The 15264-nt window shown below is 30.5% G+C and overlaps 1 protein-coding gene across 1 annotated transcript in view; it reads left to right on the forward strand.

Moving 5' to 3' along the window:
• LOC110996458 (angiotensin-converting enzyme) overlaps positions 1 to 15264 on the forward strand; it is an 82689-nt gene that overhangs the window by 60103 nt on the left and 7322 nt on the right. The window contains exon 10 of the mRNA XM_022264125.2: positions 14554 to 14694. Within this exon, the coding sequence (XP_022119817.2) occupies positions 14554 to 14694 (141 nt within the window). The remainder of the gene's footprint in view (positions 1 to 14553; positions 14695 to 15264) is intronic.

The raw sequence follows: 15264 nt of genomic DNA on the forward strand, positions 1-15264 counted from the left end.
GGGCACAATTTTTGCTCTTTATATTTAGATTGAACTGTTTTATTAATAGACGCTTGAGTGATAAGTAAAAGAAATAAGTACTTTTCGTAATATATATGTAAAAATATATTATATTTCTTATATTAGCTGCTTTTGGTTTATAATTGAAAATTAATGAAATAACAAAAATGATCAAATTGTATCAACAGTATAATCAATAAAAACTGTTTACGGTCTAGACTTACAGCATGTTTACCACATATGTACTTTGATGACTTTTTGTGCCAATGTTGTAACAACTTTTGTGTTTTTATTCAAAGTATTATGGTAAGTTGCTATTTAAATTGCATAAAAAAATAATTTAGTGATATTTTTAAACATGTTTACGAATGTGGACACTTGTTGCAAGATCACTTTAAAAAAGCTTCCTTATCCCAAAGTAGGACACGTTATTGTTGCTTAATTGTGAAAACTTGTACATTGCTTTCAGACAGAGGTTAAAGTTGATATACAATAATATTGCATATATATTGAATATAGGTTATAAATATCGTGTTAGCTTATATAGAATCATCACTACATAAAGATGACAGCTGTAGTCATTGTCATTCTCTTTATTACTGTTTTATGTTTTACTTCAAACTATACGTTAACATATGTATATAATATAAAAGAAAAGGCCTACAGGATAAGTAAAGTCATAATAAAAAACATACATGTAGTATACTAAAATTGTTACAAAAATAAATATTGTTAAAACACACTTAAAACCATTATTATACATTAACGAGGACATATTATGTATATTCCATCAGCTAAAGAAAATATTTTATTCTAATATCAAAGGCAAGATTGCATTGGATCTGATTATTTTTAACCCTTTTCTTCGTACATAGACCATACGGTAAAAAACATCATGTCACATGTAAGTAATAAGAAATGAACATTTTTTTGGCTTAAATTGGTTTATATACTTGTTTTTCTCGCTGATATATTATATTTACTCTAGCATGTTTAAAACATAAAGTTACATAAACAACTAAGGAAAACCTAGAAGGGAAAGATTCACCCAAGATTATGCGCTAGGTATTTTTTTTTTTTCGTATGACTCTCATTTGTTGAATTTGAAGCTGAGTTTCAATATCGAACCTCAAGGCAGTTTAAAAAAACTACCCGTATCACCTCGACGTCCGTCCTTCCAGAACTGAGTTTTTCTTAACGCAGTTTTTGCCGAAGCACCTTCACTTTGTGGAACCAGCTGTCTACTATGGTAGTTCTTCGCACCAATTCGGCACTTAGAGTCCTTCAAGAAATTATGTCGTACAAATTCTTAAAAGGCTGGCAACGACATGCGAGCCCATTGCCAATGTGAATGTCCATGTTGTATCGATCAGGTGAGCCTGCTGCTAGTTTGCCTCCTTTTACATAAAAAAATTCAATACCTTTATAACATACTGAAGTCATACTTACTCTATTCTTATACTCTTAATCTCTTAATCTTATACTACTGTTCTTTATAATTTTCATCTGTTTAAGACCTTATTATTACAGAAAAAGTATTATTTGTTTTGAAACATATCTCATTTAAAAATACAGATTACATAAAAGTAGTTTCGTAAATTATAAATGCAATACTTTTTAGGTTACTTAATATAAAACATCGTGTTACATTCAATTCTTAAAACTTCGTCCGCCACCGTTCTGCTCCATTATTAAAGTGCTATAATTAAAAAATAATAATCCAAATATATCATACGAAGGTCTTTAATAAAACAATATCAATACGCAACTTTTGGCTTGATTCACACGGCCGCAATACGAAAAGTATCTCATATTGTTACACAAACAATTCAATCTCATATCATCAAGTGACATAATTTCATATTTTATACAGTGCAAAATAATTATCAAGTTATCGTATTACGGTAATATCTGCTTACTTTGGACAAGTCGTGTTCTTATAGTTTACTATTCACGAATTATATTTGAACGACGCATTTCTGAGCTAGTACCATCAGTATTTCTTAAGTTTTTCACTCAAACATCTATGGTTACAATTTCATTACTAAAGCTCGATTCTTAGTATTGTTCGCGCTAATACTGTTTGCGATGGCTGATTCTAAACCAAGTTTCTTTAAATCCGAACTAACACTCGTCACTTAATCTTGCCATAATGTGAATAGACGATCAGACTAACTTGTATATCTTTATTCTATATAAGTCTTGGCCTCAGATTGCAGCATATGTGATCACCCTTCTGTGTCTGACATGACCTTTTGGGTTTTTTTTTCTACAACAGGGGGCAAACGGGCAGGAGGCTCACCTGATGTTAAGCCCATGGACACTCTCAATGCCAGAGGGCTCGCGAGTGCGTTGCCGGCCTTTTAAAAATTTGTACGCTCTTTTCTTGAAGGACCCTATGTCGAATTGGTTTTAGACATTGTGGCTGGTTTACTCACATTGTTAGCCATCACTGTAGAAGCAAGTGCCAATTACACAAAAATAAAAATTCCATTGGTGCAGTGTGATTTGAACGCACAACCTCTGATGGGGTTCGCTCACTTAAGTTATTACGCCAACAGCGCTCTACCTATAAACATTACAGCTTTTTATACCTATTTTCATTAAAGCTAATCTGTAGTTTCTTATTAAATTGTATTAAGAATGATATTTTAAGCATTAGTCATGGTTGCAATTACGCCAAGTGAAGGCAGCCGAGGTCGGCGGATATTACGCCCGAAAATCAATTTAATACATGCCTTTTTAATTTCTTATAAAACTTATTAAATAAATAATATTTTTAAAAGGGTTTTCGTTTGTTTGTAGAAACAATCCTGCTCCATCCTATAAAGTGTCTATGATTTGATGAAAGTAGTATTGGCGATGTACAATTGTAATCAAATAAATCCATATTTGAACTAGAGTTTTGAAACAATAAAATCTGTCCGCTGGAAGCTTGACAGATACATAAAAAAATTAAATCCTTGCAACATTATAGAATTAGCAGACATTGTTTTTTTCAGTTAGTAGGCAACATAATCACTGTTCTTGTAACTTAAACGCAAAGTTTAGAACTCCTTACATGCACCAATACGTAAAATGTTTGCAGATACTTATGCATGATTGTCTATTAACATCACTATAAGCTTTAGACTTGTTCGTAATAAAATACTTATGTAATTAATATATATGCACTATTATAGTTATACACATAAAATACTTATGTAATTAATATATATACACTAGTATAATTATAAGCACTGTCTTTGCTCAGCACAAAGTAACGACAATTTGACAGACAGAGAGAAATCAAACTGATTTAGTTTTAATAAAGCCGTAATTTTCAAACTCAGCAAGAATGGGCTCAGAAAAATAAACTAAGCTAAGTTTTTTCCCAGACCCGTAAAGTTCATAAGAAATTATAAAAACATCTTGAAGAATTACTAATGCCTCAATTGCTCATACATTCATTATGTAAAACAAAATACATATTCATATATGTAATATGTTTGATAATAAGAAAAGTACATATAGGGCAGTTAAATAATTATCGTAAAAGGGATATTTTCAAGGCGATATTTTACTTCCGCATACGTCAATGTACTTAATTTTAATTATACATAATATGAACTACATTCTAATGATTGTAGTATACATATCATAGATATTTTAGATTTTGTAATATGGATTCTAAACAATAAATACATGTTTGTATGTTTGTGTAATTTGTGTATTACGAATGCTTAGTTAAAAAGTAACTTAAACGTTTTCAGTTCTAAACTACAAAATATTGAAATAATAAAATCGTATTACTTAATTTAAATTATTTCCAATATAAATTAAACTGTATTTTTTAATTATAAATCTAGCTGGAGATAAGAGAATTTTTGAGAATTTCATCAACATATATACTTACTTATAAAATACTATTATTACTTTGTTCAGAGCAGTGCCTTTATCATCAGCTCGACTAAGTTAAAGAACCTACGCGAATCATAATATAAATACAACTACTTATGCAGTAATAGTAGCAAATATTATTTTCTTTTCTTTTTGTTTTTCAAATCATAATCAAAATCAAAAGCCTTAAAAGTGACCATTAATAATAACATCAATTAAAATGTTTACAAACATTATTTTGCAAGAAAGATTGATGATATTTTGTTACAAATGTGGGTCGATTGATTTGGACTAGGTCAGCGGAAGGGTTATAATTATTATGGGAACTGTATGATGTGAATTTAATCTTAAGATTAATCTCAAGCAGGACAGTAAAAGTGAAGGACATCGGACCGGACGCTATTGCGAGACTGTGCACCGTGCGAATGGCTAAACCATGCTAGTACATGTTTACTAGTTTTAATAACCTTTGATACCTGATTTCCTCTTAAATAAACGCTGTTACTATAAGGTTAACTAAGTATTTAGAAAAGTCAAATACATACAGTAATGACGAGCAGTAAATAAGATAGTTGAGAAAAATATTTAACGCAGATTTATGTAACTCAAAGACAGAATCAGGTCCACAGGACAATGGACCCCCTAAATTGTCCATGGGCAGTGCCGTTTATAGGCGTCCTGTAGGCTCGTTTATCCCTATCCTATAAAAAATAAACGTAAATCAACAAAAATAGGAGTTTATTAGTATAACTCTAGGTGTAACTCAGAGAACATTGTAGAAGGGATCGAAGGGTCGTTTCTAATGATTAAAAGAAGTAGTGTCGGACGACAGTTTTGGTGGGTTTATTTATGTTTAGTTATGTTTGTTGGATATTCAATTCTGGAATTTTAACTGCTTAACAGTTGAGGTCTGAGACAATATCAAACTTTAAAGAAATATACAAACTATTATTACATTAAAAATAATATAAAATATTCTTAATGTATTATTTCATACTAACTAATTGATATTCCTTCAATTGCATAGTTCTACAAATTTGCAACACATAAATAATTATATATACTGTTTGTAAATATAATAAACAATGAAATAATTTCATTTTATCTATTTTATTGTAATATTCCATTGTTATAGAAGTTCATAGCTTACAAGATAAATATGAAAGCGTTTAATTATTTTAATAACAGTACGAACATTTTTCTTTGTGAATGAAAATAAGTTATTTCAAATCAACCTGACAAGACCAGCGTTGTGTGAACATATAATTTATACAAAACTAATACGCAGCATTTGTATGAGTTTGTATATGTATAACAATTATGTATGTTATGAAACAAGAAATAAATATCACAACAATTACATCTTGTCATATGTTAATAATTATTTGTACGCATTTTTACAGTCATATGTTTTGATTTGCTAAGAGAACCTATTAATTTAAGTAATCGAATAAAAATACGAATTATACTAATTTATTTGGAATTACTACTTTTAATCTATATTTTTTGGTTCTTTATTTACACATGTATATCATGTATTCCTTGTTCTGTGGGTACTATGAGCTCGACGCGCTTTGTATGCGCTTGTGATGTACTCAATAAAATGGCATTGCTAGAGTTGATTTAAGCTTATTATTTCCATTGAAATATATAATATAAATATGAATATCCATTGAAATTACTCAACAAAATAAACTCACATTTGTGTATTTTAATGGAGAACTATTTACGTAGAACATTAAACAAGAATCCCATAATTATTGCAACAATACTTAGAGGCTTATCATTCTTTTCTATTGCATTAAAGTACCAAATATGGCTTCATGGCATGACATAGTTTAATTTCGTTTGTGATTTAATAACGTTCCACCTTAAGTCCATCGTGCGTCTAGCACGAACGCAATAGGAATTTTGATTAAATTAACTTTATAGTAACTGTGATATTATATAGCTACATCGTAAACTGTCCATAATTTAAAAACATATACAATTTTGGCAGTACTTCCTTAGGTGGTAAATCATTGCAATACAACACACATACATAATTATAATTACAAACAACAACATACATAATTATATGTTAGTTTATATGAGAGGATCCAGAAGACATTAATTTCAACGAAAAGTAAATAATTAACTTTTAAATTATACCTTTTCATTTGATACTTTTCAAATCCCCGATGATGATGACGTATTAAAAACTTTATTATATTGCGCTAGACTAGATTGCGACTTTTTTTCCAGAAAATTTATTCTTTACTGAAAAGATTATAATTTCAGATAGTCCTTTCCCGCGTTATAACGAACACGATACGTAACAACGGAAACGTTAAATCCCGCACTATACACACAGTGTAGTAATGTCACTTGTCGCAATGATTCCAGTAGGTTCCGTTGCGATGTTGCAAAACATCTCTATTATACGCACGCACATAACCGTTCTACGATTAACGTAAACTAATACTATAATTGCCTCAAATGTCGACTTTTTAGATAAAGAAATAGCTATTTTTGTAATAATCTTTTAAGTTAACGTGTTAAAGGATGTATTAGAATAAAGATTTTGTGGCTGAAAATAATTACTTTATCTTTTAAATGTGTAGCCTATGGGTTTTATTGGGTGTTCCATCCTCACTGATTGACCCACACCTCTGCTTCTTTTTAATAATTTGCCCTGTCGTGGACTGAAAACTAATAAAAAAGCTCCTAATTAGCGGGATTTTATGCCGGTTTTTAAAGAATATTTATTTATGGAAATAAAATAAAAACTCGTTCAAACAAGTAAAATGTTTATTTCGTGATGATGAATATTTACTTAAGAAATGCGAGTCTTTACTTATTTAAAAGCAGCGTACTGATTCTATATATTTTTCCGAACTCTTCAATAATAAGTGTGAACAATTTAATATTGCAAGATGTATTTTGTTCACGATTTGTACCCAATCGTAAGGAAACTAGACTATAATTTTCATTTGAAATATTTAAAGCTCATTTATCGTAATTCTATATCTATCGTTTATATGGAATTTGCATTATGACAAATATTAAGTACATTTCGCGTTTCTAGTAATGTTCTAGTTTGTAATTATAAGTTCCTACAGTTTTGTAGATATAGTACTCATAGTACTTCAGAGGTGCCTTGATTTGATTACTATATATAATAATATATAATAACTATGTTCTTGCCATAGTTCTAATCTTCTTAACATTAATTTCTTTTCCTTCCTGTGTTTTCCGATTAAATAAAAACTCTTAACATGTAAGTAATATAGTCATCCGTAGGAGGTATACAATTTTAAGGGAATTTGAAGAAGGATTTTCCGAGTTCAAAATATCAAATAATAATTGATATACATTTATATCAGGGAACCTGTTATGGTTATTAATGTAATTATAATTATAATATGACGCAATTGTTCAGGAAAATTGGAAAATGTAGTTCAAATAAACATTGCGACGTCAAAGGCGAGAGGCAGCGCCCTTCGCCCGACTCCGGCTTGAGGTTCCGGTACGTTTCATGGAACTAGGAAACGTAGATATGATATTTAATCACAAAATTCAATAACAAGCTAAATTGATTGCTTTATTATTTACGCAACTTTTAGGAAAACATTCCTGGTCCAGTCCTGGTTAAATCCTTCCTTGTTAATTGAAATGTAAATTTTCTTTTACAAAGGAAACTTGGAAACATTTAGAATGAAGACTAATTTTTATAGTGAGTGTTAGGTTTTGTATATATGCAAACTTAGATATTTAAGTTAAGGTGTTGTATGTATATATTTATAAATTAGGTAATATTTTTAATAAATTAAATATATAATAATTCAAACAAGACTTCAGTAAAAACGTGGAATCATATTGCTTTGGTATGGATGTCCAGTAAAAATTTTTTTTATGTTATAAAGAAATGCGTTCTGACGTGGTTAAATCATTATGCGTATATTTAAGACAATATCAACTGTTTTATTCAAGTTAAATAACATAAAATACCGTCTCCACATTTCATTGTTAGATGAATAATTCAACAAAGGATTAGTTTGACACATTGCTATATAGCATTGGTCAGGGTAATTAAAACTTCATTCATGTAATAAAACGTAGATTATATACCGATATACCACGGTGTATTAGTCTGTGTAAAAAGTTGAATTTGTTGTTTATTACTATTCTGTTTGACCTCGCTGCTGCACAAAAAGGTTGCGTTCCAATTCTTTGTGCATTTGTGTTAATATTGTATTCCGGTGTTTTGATATTTTAAATTAAAGCCACTTAATTAAATTATATATGTATTCGAGTTAATTAATGTAGTGCAGAAGCAGCACCTAATGCGGAAAAAATCTAAACAAAAATATTTTATCCGACTTGTTATTTTGTTATTTAAGATACAAAAATAAAATCATTAATCTTCTACGAGATATGTCCAAATGTATATGAACTGTAAAATACTCTTAGGTTGAACCTAAGAGTATTTTACTATTCAAAAGTATTGCAAGGTGCGGCAACGGACATTGTCGATATGTCAAGGATCTTGATAGTGTACATGAAATGTTATTCTATGCCATTAGACTGACCGATAATGGGAAACCATTGTTTAGACTTATGAGGGTCGTGTGATTAAAATTGGCGTTGACTTATGGTTCCGTATAATTTCCTTTACTTAGGGTTTAATAATGACAATATAACTCCAATGTTACATTAATGGGCTTGGTAAGTTGTATTTCGAACGAATTGGAACCACCTTAAATAATCAAAAGAAGAGTAGAACAAAAGATGACGCCTTGCGTTTGATTGTAACGTCTTTTTCACCTACACCACAGAGCGCCACCACGAAGTGCGCCTTCTTGCCATAGTTATAATCTACTTAATATTAATTTATTTTCATTCCTGTCTTTTCCTATTACATATTATTTCTTAACATGTAATTATAGTCACCCGTAGGAGGTAAAACATTTTAAGGGAATTTCAAGAAGGATTTTCCGAGTTGGAAAATTAATAGCTAGAATCAAGTTTGCGCTAATTCCGTAAATTGATATTACGCCTGACCTCTACAAAACGTTCTACTTATTTAATATACAAAGGTTATCTTTGCTTAGGAAAGGTCAATTGGCGTATTTATTTGAAAATACAATTAAATTTATGAATATTATATCGCCTTGGTTTTGTTGGTGTACCAAGTCACGTGAAAAAACAGGCGCAGCTATTTGTCCACGGTCCACGATCGATCTAGACTAAGACTAGTTTTGCAAAGGGCAATACATATTACATATTTAAATCAATACGATTTTGAAACAAATATTCTTATGACACAGGAAGGAATAATTATAATGTTAATAAAACGCTTTCTTTCATTTCATTTATTATGAATACGTTTAAAATATCGCAGTCATCTGTGCATGTAACCAATTATCAAAATTCATAACATATCATAAGGTGTTTGTATATAAAAGATTATTATCCGCACGAACGGTGCAATAACTAGCATCAATTAATGTTATAATGGAGCTCATTGACTTACATTACGATTGTAGGGTACATACTTCCAATTGTGGCGGTTATGTAAGTCGATGACACCACTTGGCTCATCTTTTATTACCCATTTAGGGTTAATTCAAATTTAGAACTCATTGGATTTACATAACAAAATTTGTAACAGACGTAAAGTAGACCACCGACTATGACAGCGTAATCTGTTGTTTCATGAAGATCATTTGTGTGCAGAATTGTTTCATAGAGCATAGAGTTCAGTTGCCTCAGACTCTATGATATTGATGGAATTTTCTTTTGTATATACAGACGCGACGTCCTTATTTAAATTCTTGAAACTAAACGGCTTAATTATGATGCCGAGTTGAATATTGTATTTGAATGATGGTTTTACTTTAATCCTAAAACCTTGATTTACTTATCCTGATCGAAAGTCAAGACAGGTTTCTAAGGTAATTACAGCAATTTATTGAGTTATTAACATGCAAAAGTATTAATACCTTGTAGAAAAACAAACAGGTCAGCACGAATATGGAAGCTTACGAATATCTGTGGCAAATATTTATCTATTATATCAAAGTAGACCAGAGTCAAAATTTCGCGCCAAATTTTTGACAATTTAAAGTATGGATTTAAAAAAGATGAGATAGATATTTTTACTTTTTTTAAAAATTGAAATAAGAAACATATCCCCGAATAAAATATAATTTATACTACAATGTATGGTTTATATGAACAAGGCCGCACATTACATTTTATGTTGTAATTTGAAACTCATCGTTTTCGACGACCTTAGCTTTAAAACTATTTCATCTCATTGCTTCAATTTATCATATTAACCAATTCTGGTTAAGAAATAATTGGCCGTCGCGGCGGGCGCCGGGGACGATGCTTATGCGGGTCTCTCACATAAATTTCATATACCACGATATAAATTTTTGATACGACAAACATAGATAATACTTTAGCCTAATGTTTTGTAGAAACAAATACATTGAGGAAACTGGATTTAGCATAAAGAAATCGTTATCCGTCTTATGTTTCTACTAATGTATTTAAGTAATCCCATGTTATAAATTAAATGTTAATACAATGACGTAAAAATTAAAAACAGCAATTCTCTTAACCATATTTTTATTTTTAATTAATGTCAGTGTCAGTCTCCTTTATAACCATTTTATTCTTAATGAAAGGCCTTTAAGTCACGATAGTCATGTTATTCAGATAGTGTCGTGAAGTGTTAAAGATTTTTTTACTAAAGTAGTAAAATTATATAACAAGTTAAGTGTTTAAACATTTAGTTTTTTATTGAACAATATTATTCAATTAATGTATTATTACGAATCCATTATAAAATATGTGAAAAATAAAGTCATTTTAATTTATAAATGAAAACATGATGAATGTTTGTAATATTGTACAACTTGCTTGTTATACAAATCGTCTATTTGTCTATTTTTTCCGTCACCGTAACAGCCAGTGTTGCCAGCCATGCGCATGAGAAAGTCCATTAGTGCATTGCTGGGGATTTAAACCTACCACCTCAGAAATGAGAATTGCACGATGAAACCACTCTAAGTCTAACATGCATAAAAACACATAATTGTGTCAAAAAATAATTAGGCCATTATGTTATTGCACCTAATACAAACGTTTCAAAATGCAATTCGCATCTGAACTGCGAAGTTAGCATTTGGTTTAGTCGCAAGTTCATCACACTTGTCATGGTCACTTTGGTGAAAAGGTGATAAATAAATATTTATAAGTCGATTTGCAAATATTGCCAAGAGATCATTGGCATAAATTAGAAACTTTTGCTTTAAATAGTAAAATTATACTATTAAAAATTACCCGCTGAGTTAGTCGTCATCGAATATTGGATTGAATTAAAAAAGCTGTGCAGGTCTATCATAGTGCGGCTCTTTTATCTATGCATATTTTGATCAAAGTAACTACGGAAAATGGCATGTGCTTTTTAGTTTCAATCGACGATGTGTGCTATGTGCGACCCATGCTGTTGATTGAATTACTAATTTCGCTACTATTCTTTAGTTTACTAATTGCGACATTTCGAAATAGTAGAAATACTCGTACACATATAAATAAGAATGCTATACTTCTAAATTTTATTGGATATATATCAATTAATTGTTATTAGTTTTCACTTTATAATTATTAATTCTGAAAAATAGTTTAAATTCACTTATTCCTCGCTCAGCAATATCGCAAAACACTGAGGAAATACCGCCATGATTATGTGCCTTTGCACACTGCCTTAGATTTATTACTGTTTGAAATATTGTAAATATATATCTGTGTTGAAAATAAATTATATTTCAATTGTATTCCAAAGGCACAACAAAACCTTTGGAATACAATTGATATGTATTATCGCGTTGTAATAATTGAAATAAGTAAAATTTAATACAGCAAACAATAATTATTATCCCGTGATTGATGTAACAATAAACAGTAGATATAGGCTCAATTTATCAATCTATAACACGACATCAATCACAATGATTGATTTGCTACCGTTCTATCCCAATAAAGTGATACATTTCTCGGTAAAATTATTTTACCTTGAACTAAATTGAGAAAAATATATTAATTAAATGAAAACTAGTCTTTGGTGTTCAGTGTAAACCGAAGGATGCGTTAGTTAGTTTAAAACTATAATATGTTTTCTTTCAGATAAAATGTGTCGAAATTATTGTTTTCTTGTTAAACTTGTAATTGATCTGTTCTGTTATAGCTAAAATACTTTTGCCTGTTATATATTTTTATACCAAAGGGTGTAAGGAAAGAAGTATATACATGTAAATTTTATATTATTATAAAATAAAAGTGAATTAATTTAAAGAAATGTATTCTTTAAGGATCATTCTCTCTATATACTCAATATTTTTTCATTTGTGAATGTTAAATGGTTCTATTAAATGAGGTTTACAACTCAGAAAGTACATTGTACAAAGACCACGAAATCTTCCATCATCATCATCCTTAAATTTCATTGCAGTAAGCTTGTGCTTATTATTACATTGTTAAGGAAATTTTGCGTTTCTGTAAGTTTCATATACAAATGTTTAAATTTCGTTGTAGATGAAACCAGTTCATTTGTAAATTATTGAGAATGTTAAGCTTATCAGTGACGTATAATTCATTGATACAAAGTTGTCATAAACAGCTTACTGTATTTAGTTTGCTCTCATGTAAAATTATAAAACAAAATCAAAGTATAGATTTTGTATTAATACCCGAAAGGGATAGATATAGTTTTGAAGAGTTTACTTATATTACTTAACATGGCGTAGTCTATACGATAAACATAATTGAGGTATGTAATTTCGTAATCAAATAACGTTCAGTAACCGTGATAGATGGACAGGAGCGGCGATTAATTAGGCGAAGAACCAGTTCGTTATGTCTGCATTCAAGATATGCAGGAAACATAAAATAAATATGACACAGATAGTTACATAGTAAATTATTCAATATATGTATACAATTTAATTCTAGACAAATAAAATAAGCGCTTAGCACACAGACGGTTCACGTCGCAAACAAATTTCGTAAATATACGCATGAAATTATTATTTTTATTTATTTATTTATTATTACTATTACTACTAATAAAAAACACAAATAACACAATACATAAAAATTACAAGGGATGCAACGGGCGGCATTGTCGCTAGTAAGCGATCTCTTCAGGCAACCCTAGTACGAAAAAGAAAAAAAATATTGTAAGTGCAAGAAGTGTGAAGTGCATTTTTATTTATTTATTTTTTCAAATATTAATTGTTTTTTGGCAAAAAATCACAAGGAAACCGTAAAAACTAAAACTAAATAGAAACTAAAGAGCGTAATACACCAAATAACGGTTAGTGGAAGATTTTTGTTCTATATATATATACATTATCATTAATGTGTATGTATATTACAAATTAAGTTGTAAGAGAGTTTTTTTCGTATTTATGGCAAATCATGACGCAATTTGTCATCTCAGCATCTCTTAGTGGGATAAGGGATTCGACTAAAGACTGGTGATATTTTTGTAAGACCAAAGATGGTATTCAGAACTTTCCTTAAAGGGTCGTGTGCCATACCCCTAAAATCTAGAACGTCCTGACGAAGCCCTATTAAAAGACCCTTTTCATAGTGTAATCAAATTAATATAACACATTGTAATTATTTATTTTGTAAGTAGGCAAGACAAATGATGTGCAAGATAACAATCTATATGTATGAAAACAACTGTTACCTCACGTTACCACGGTTAACGACGCGAAAATAAACGCACTCTTTACACGTTTGTGGTCTGTGTGGTCGCAGTTTTAGCTGTTCTAGTTATCGTAACACGCTAAACGCTTATGACTTTATCTTTCAAATCCTGTGCTCCATTTTTCTTTTTAGACTAGTAAGTGATCAGTCCCTAGCGATATAACACTAACAGATATGACAAACAGGAGGCGGCTAGCCTTGATCCAAAAGTTTATTGTCCAATTCTCTAGACCCCATACGACCGCCCGTTTCATCTATTTTATTTTTACTCAATGATATTAAAAATATTGTGATAAACTATTGGCATTAAAGAATGATGCTTTGGTCAATAATATAAACAACAGGAAAGGAAAGAAAACGTATAATTATTATTAGAAGTAATGAGATTATATCATCCGCTCGCAATCGCGCCATATCCTTATTATAACGATGAATTTACTGACAGTATCTACAAATAATTACTTTTTGCCCTGATTAACAGGTTAGGTAATTTTTTATTGATTGATAGAATAACTAGTGTAAGAACATTCCATCATTGTATGACTCAATGCTATTAATTTCATTTATTATACGCAATTAATAAGTATGAAATCAGGTCAGCGAAGCGATTTTGATAACTATATTAATATATCGTTTGTTGTTGCTCAAGAAAATTTATATGTGGAAAATAACTGATATATTCATAGGAAATCGATATCTGAATCTTGAATCTTATATGCAATACTAAGAAATGATTATTTAGTTCTTTTATTTTGATAGTTATGTAACATCTATGAGTAATGAAAATTATAGTAATACTACTTATACAAATGCATAATCGGATTAAAATGAACTAATTCCATATCAATTACTTAAGAATCAAAAGAGCGTTGAATCTAGGTAACTTAAGAAATCTATTATTTGCAGGTATTTCGTCAGTACAATCCTGCAGTTCCAAATCCACCGAGCACTTTGTGAGAGGACTGGACAGTACATCCCTGGAGACCCAACTAGACCTCTTCACAAATGCGACATCTACAGGAACCCGGAGGCTGGGAGGATTTTAACGTGAGTAACGAATAAATTAGTTATCCACCACACCACAGCTACCCGCTGAAGTATTTCCGAACCAATTCAACTTGAGGTCCTTCAAGGGCCTGCCAGCCTTTTAATAAATGAACCATTTACGCACGCGCCCTCTCAGCTTGATATTATCCTTAGGCTTATCACTTAACATAAGGTAAGTGCCAATTTGCCCCCGTTAAAACAACACGAGGACAATGTGACACTGTGGTGAAGATTATTGATCGTATTTATAGCTTTGTGCTTTCAAGTAACTTCCACGGTAATCAAACCCTCCGGATATTAAATATTAATCAGGCATGACTTATTGAGTCAACATTTAACCCATGGAGAAAGGAGATCCATACAAAGAAAATCAGTCGTATGCCTGTTCATACCTTCACCAACGTCAACCTGTCAAATCATGTTTACGCTATGGTGACAAAAGACAACATGTGTTTGTAATTATTAAACTCCTAAATGCTTCATAAGAAATGTTTGTGTGTGTTCAAAGGGATTCGAGAATAAAATTATCTCGTTTAAATTTACATTAAACGCACCGGACCGCTAGTATTT

The sequence above is a fragment of the Pieris rapae genome, chromosome 2 (genome assembly GCF_905147795.1).
Source record: "Pieris rapae chromosome 2, ilPieRapa1.1, whole genome shotgun sequence".
Taxonomy (NCBI): Eukaryota; Metazoa; Arthropoda; class Insecta; order Lepidoptera; family Pieridae; genus Pieris; species Pieris rapae.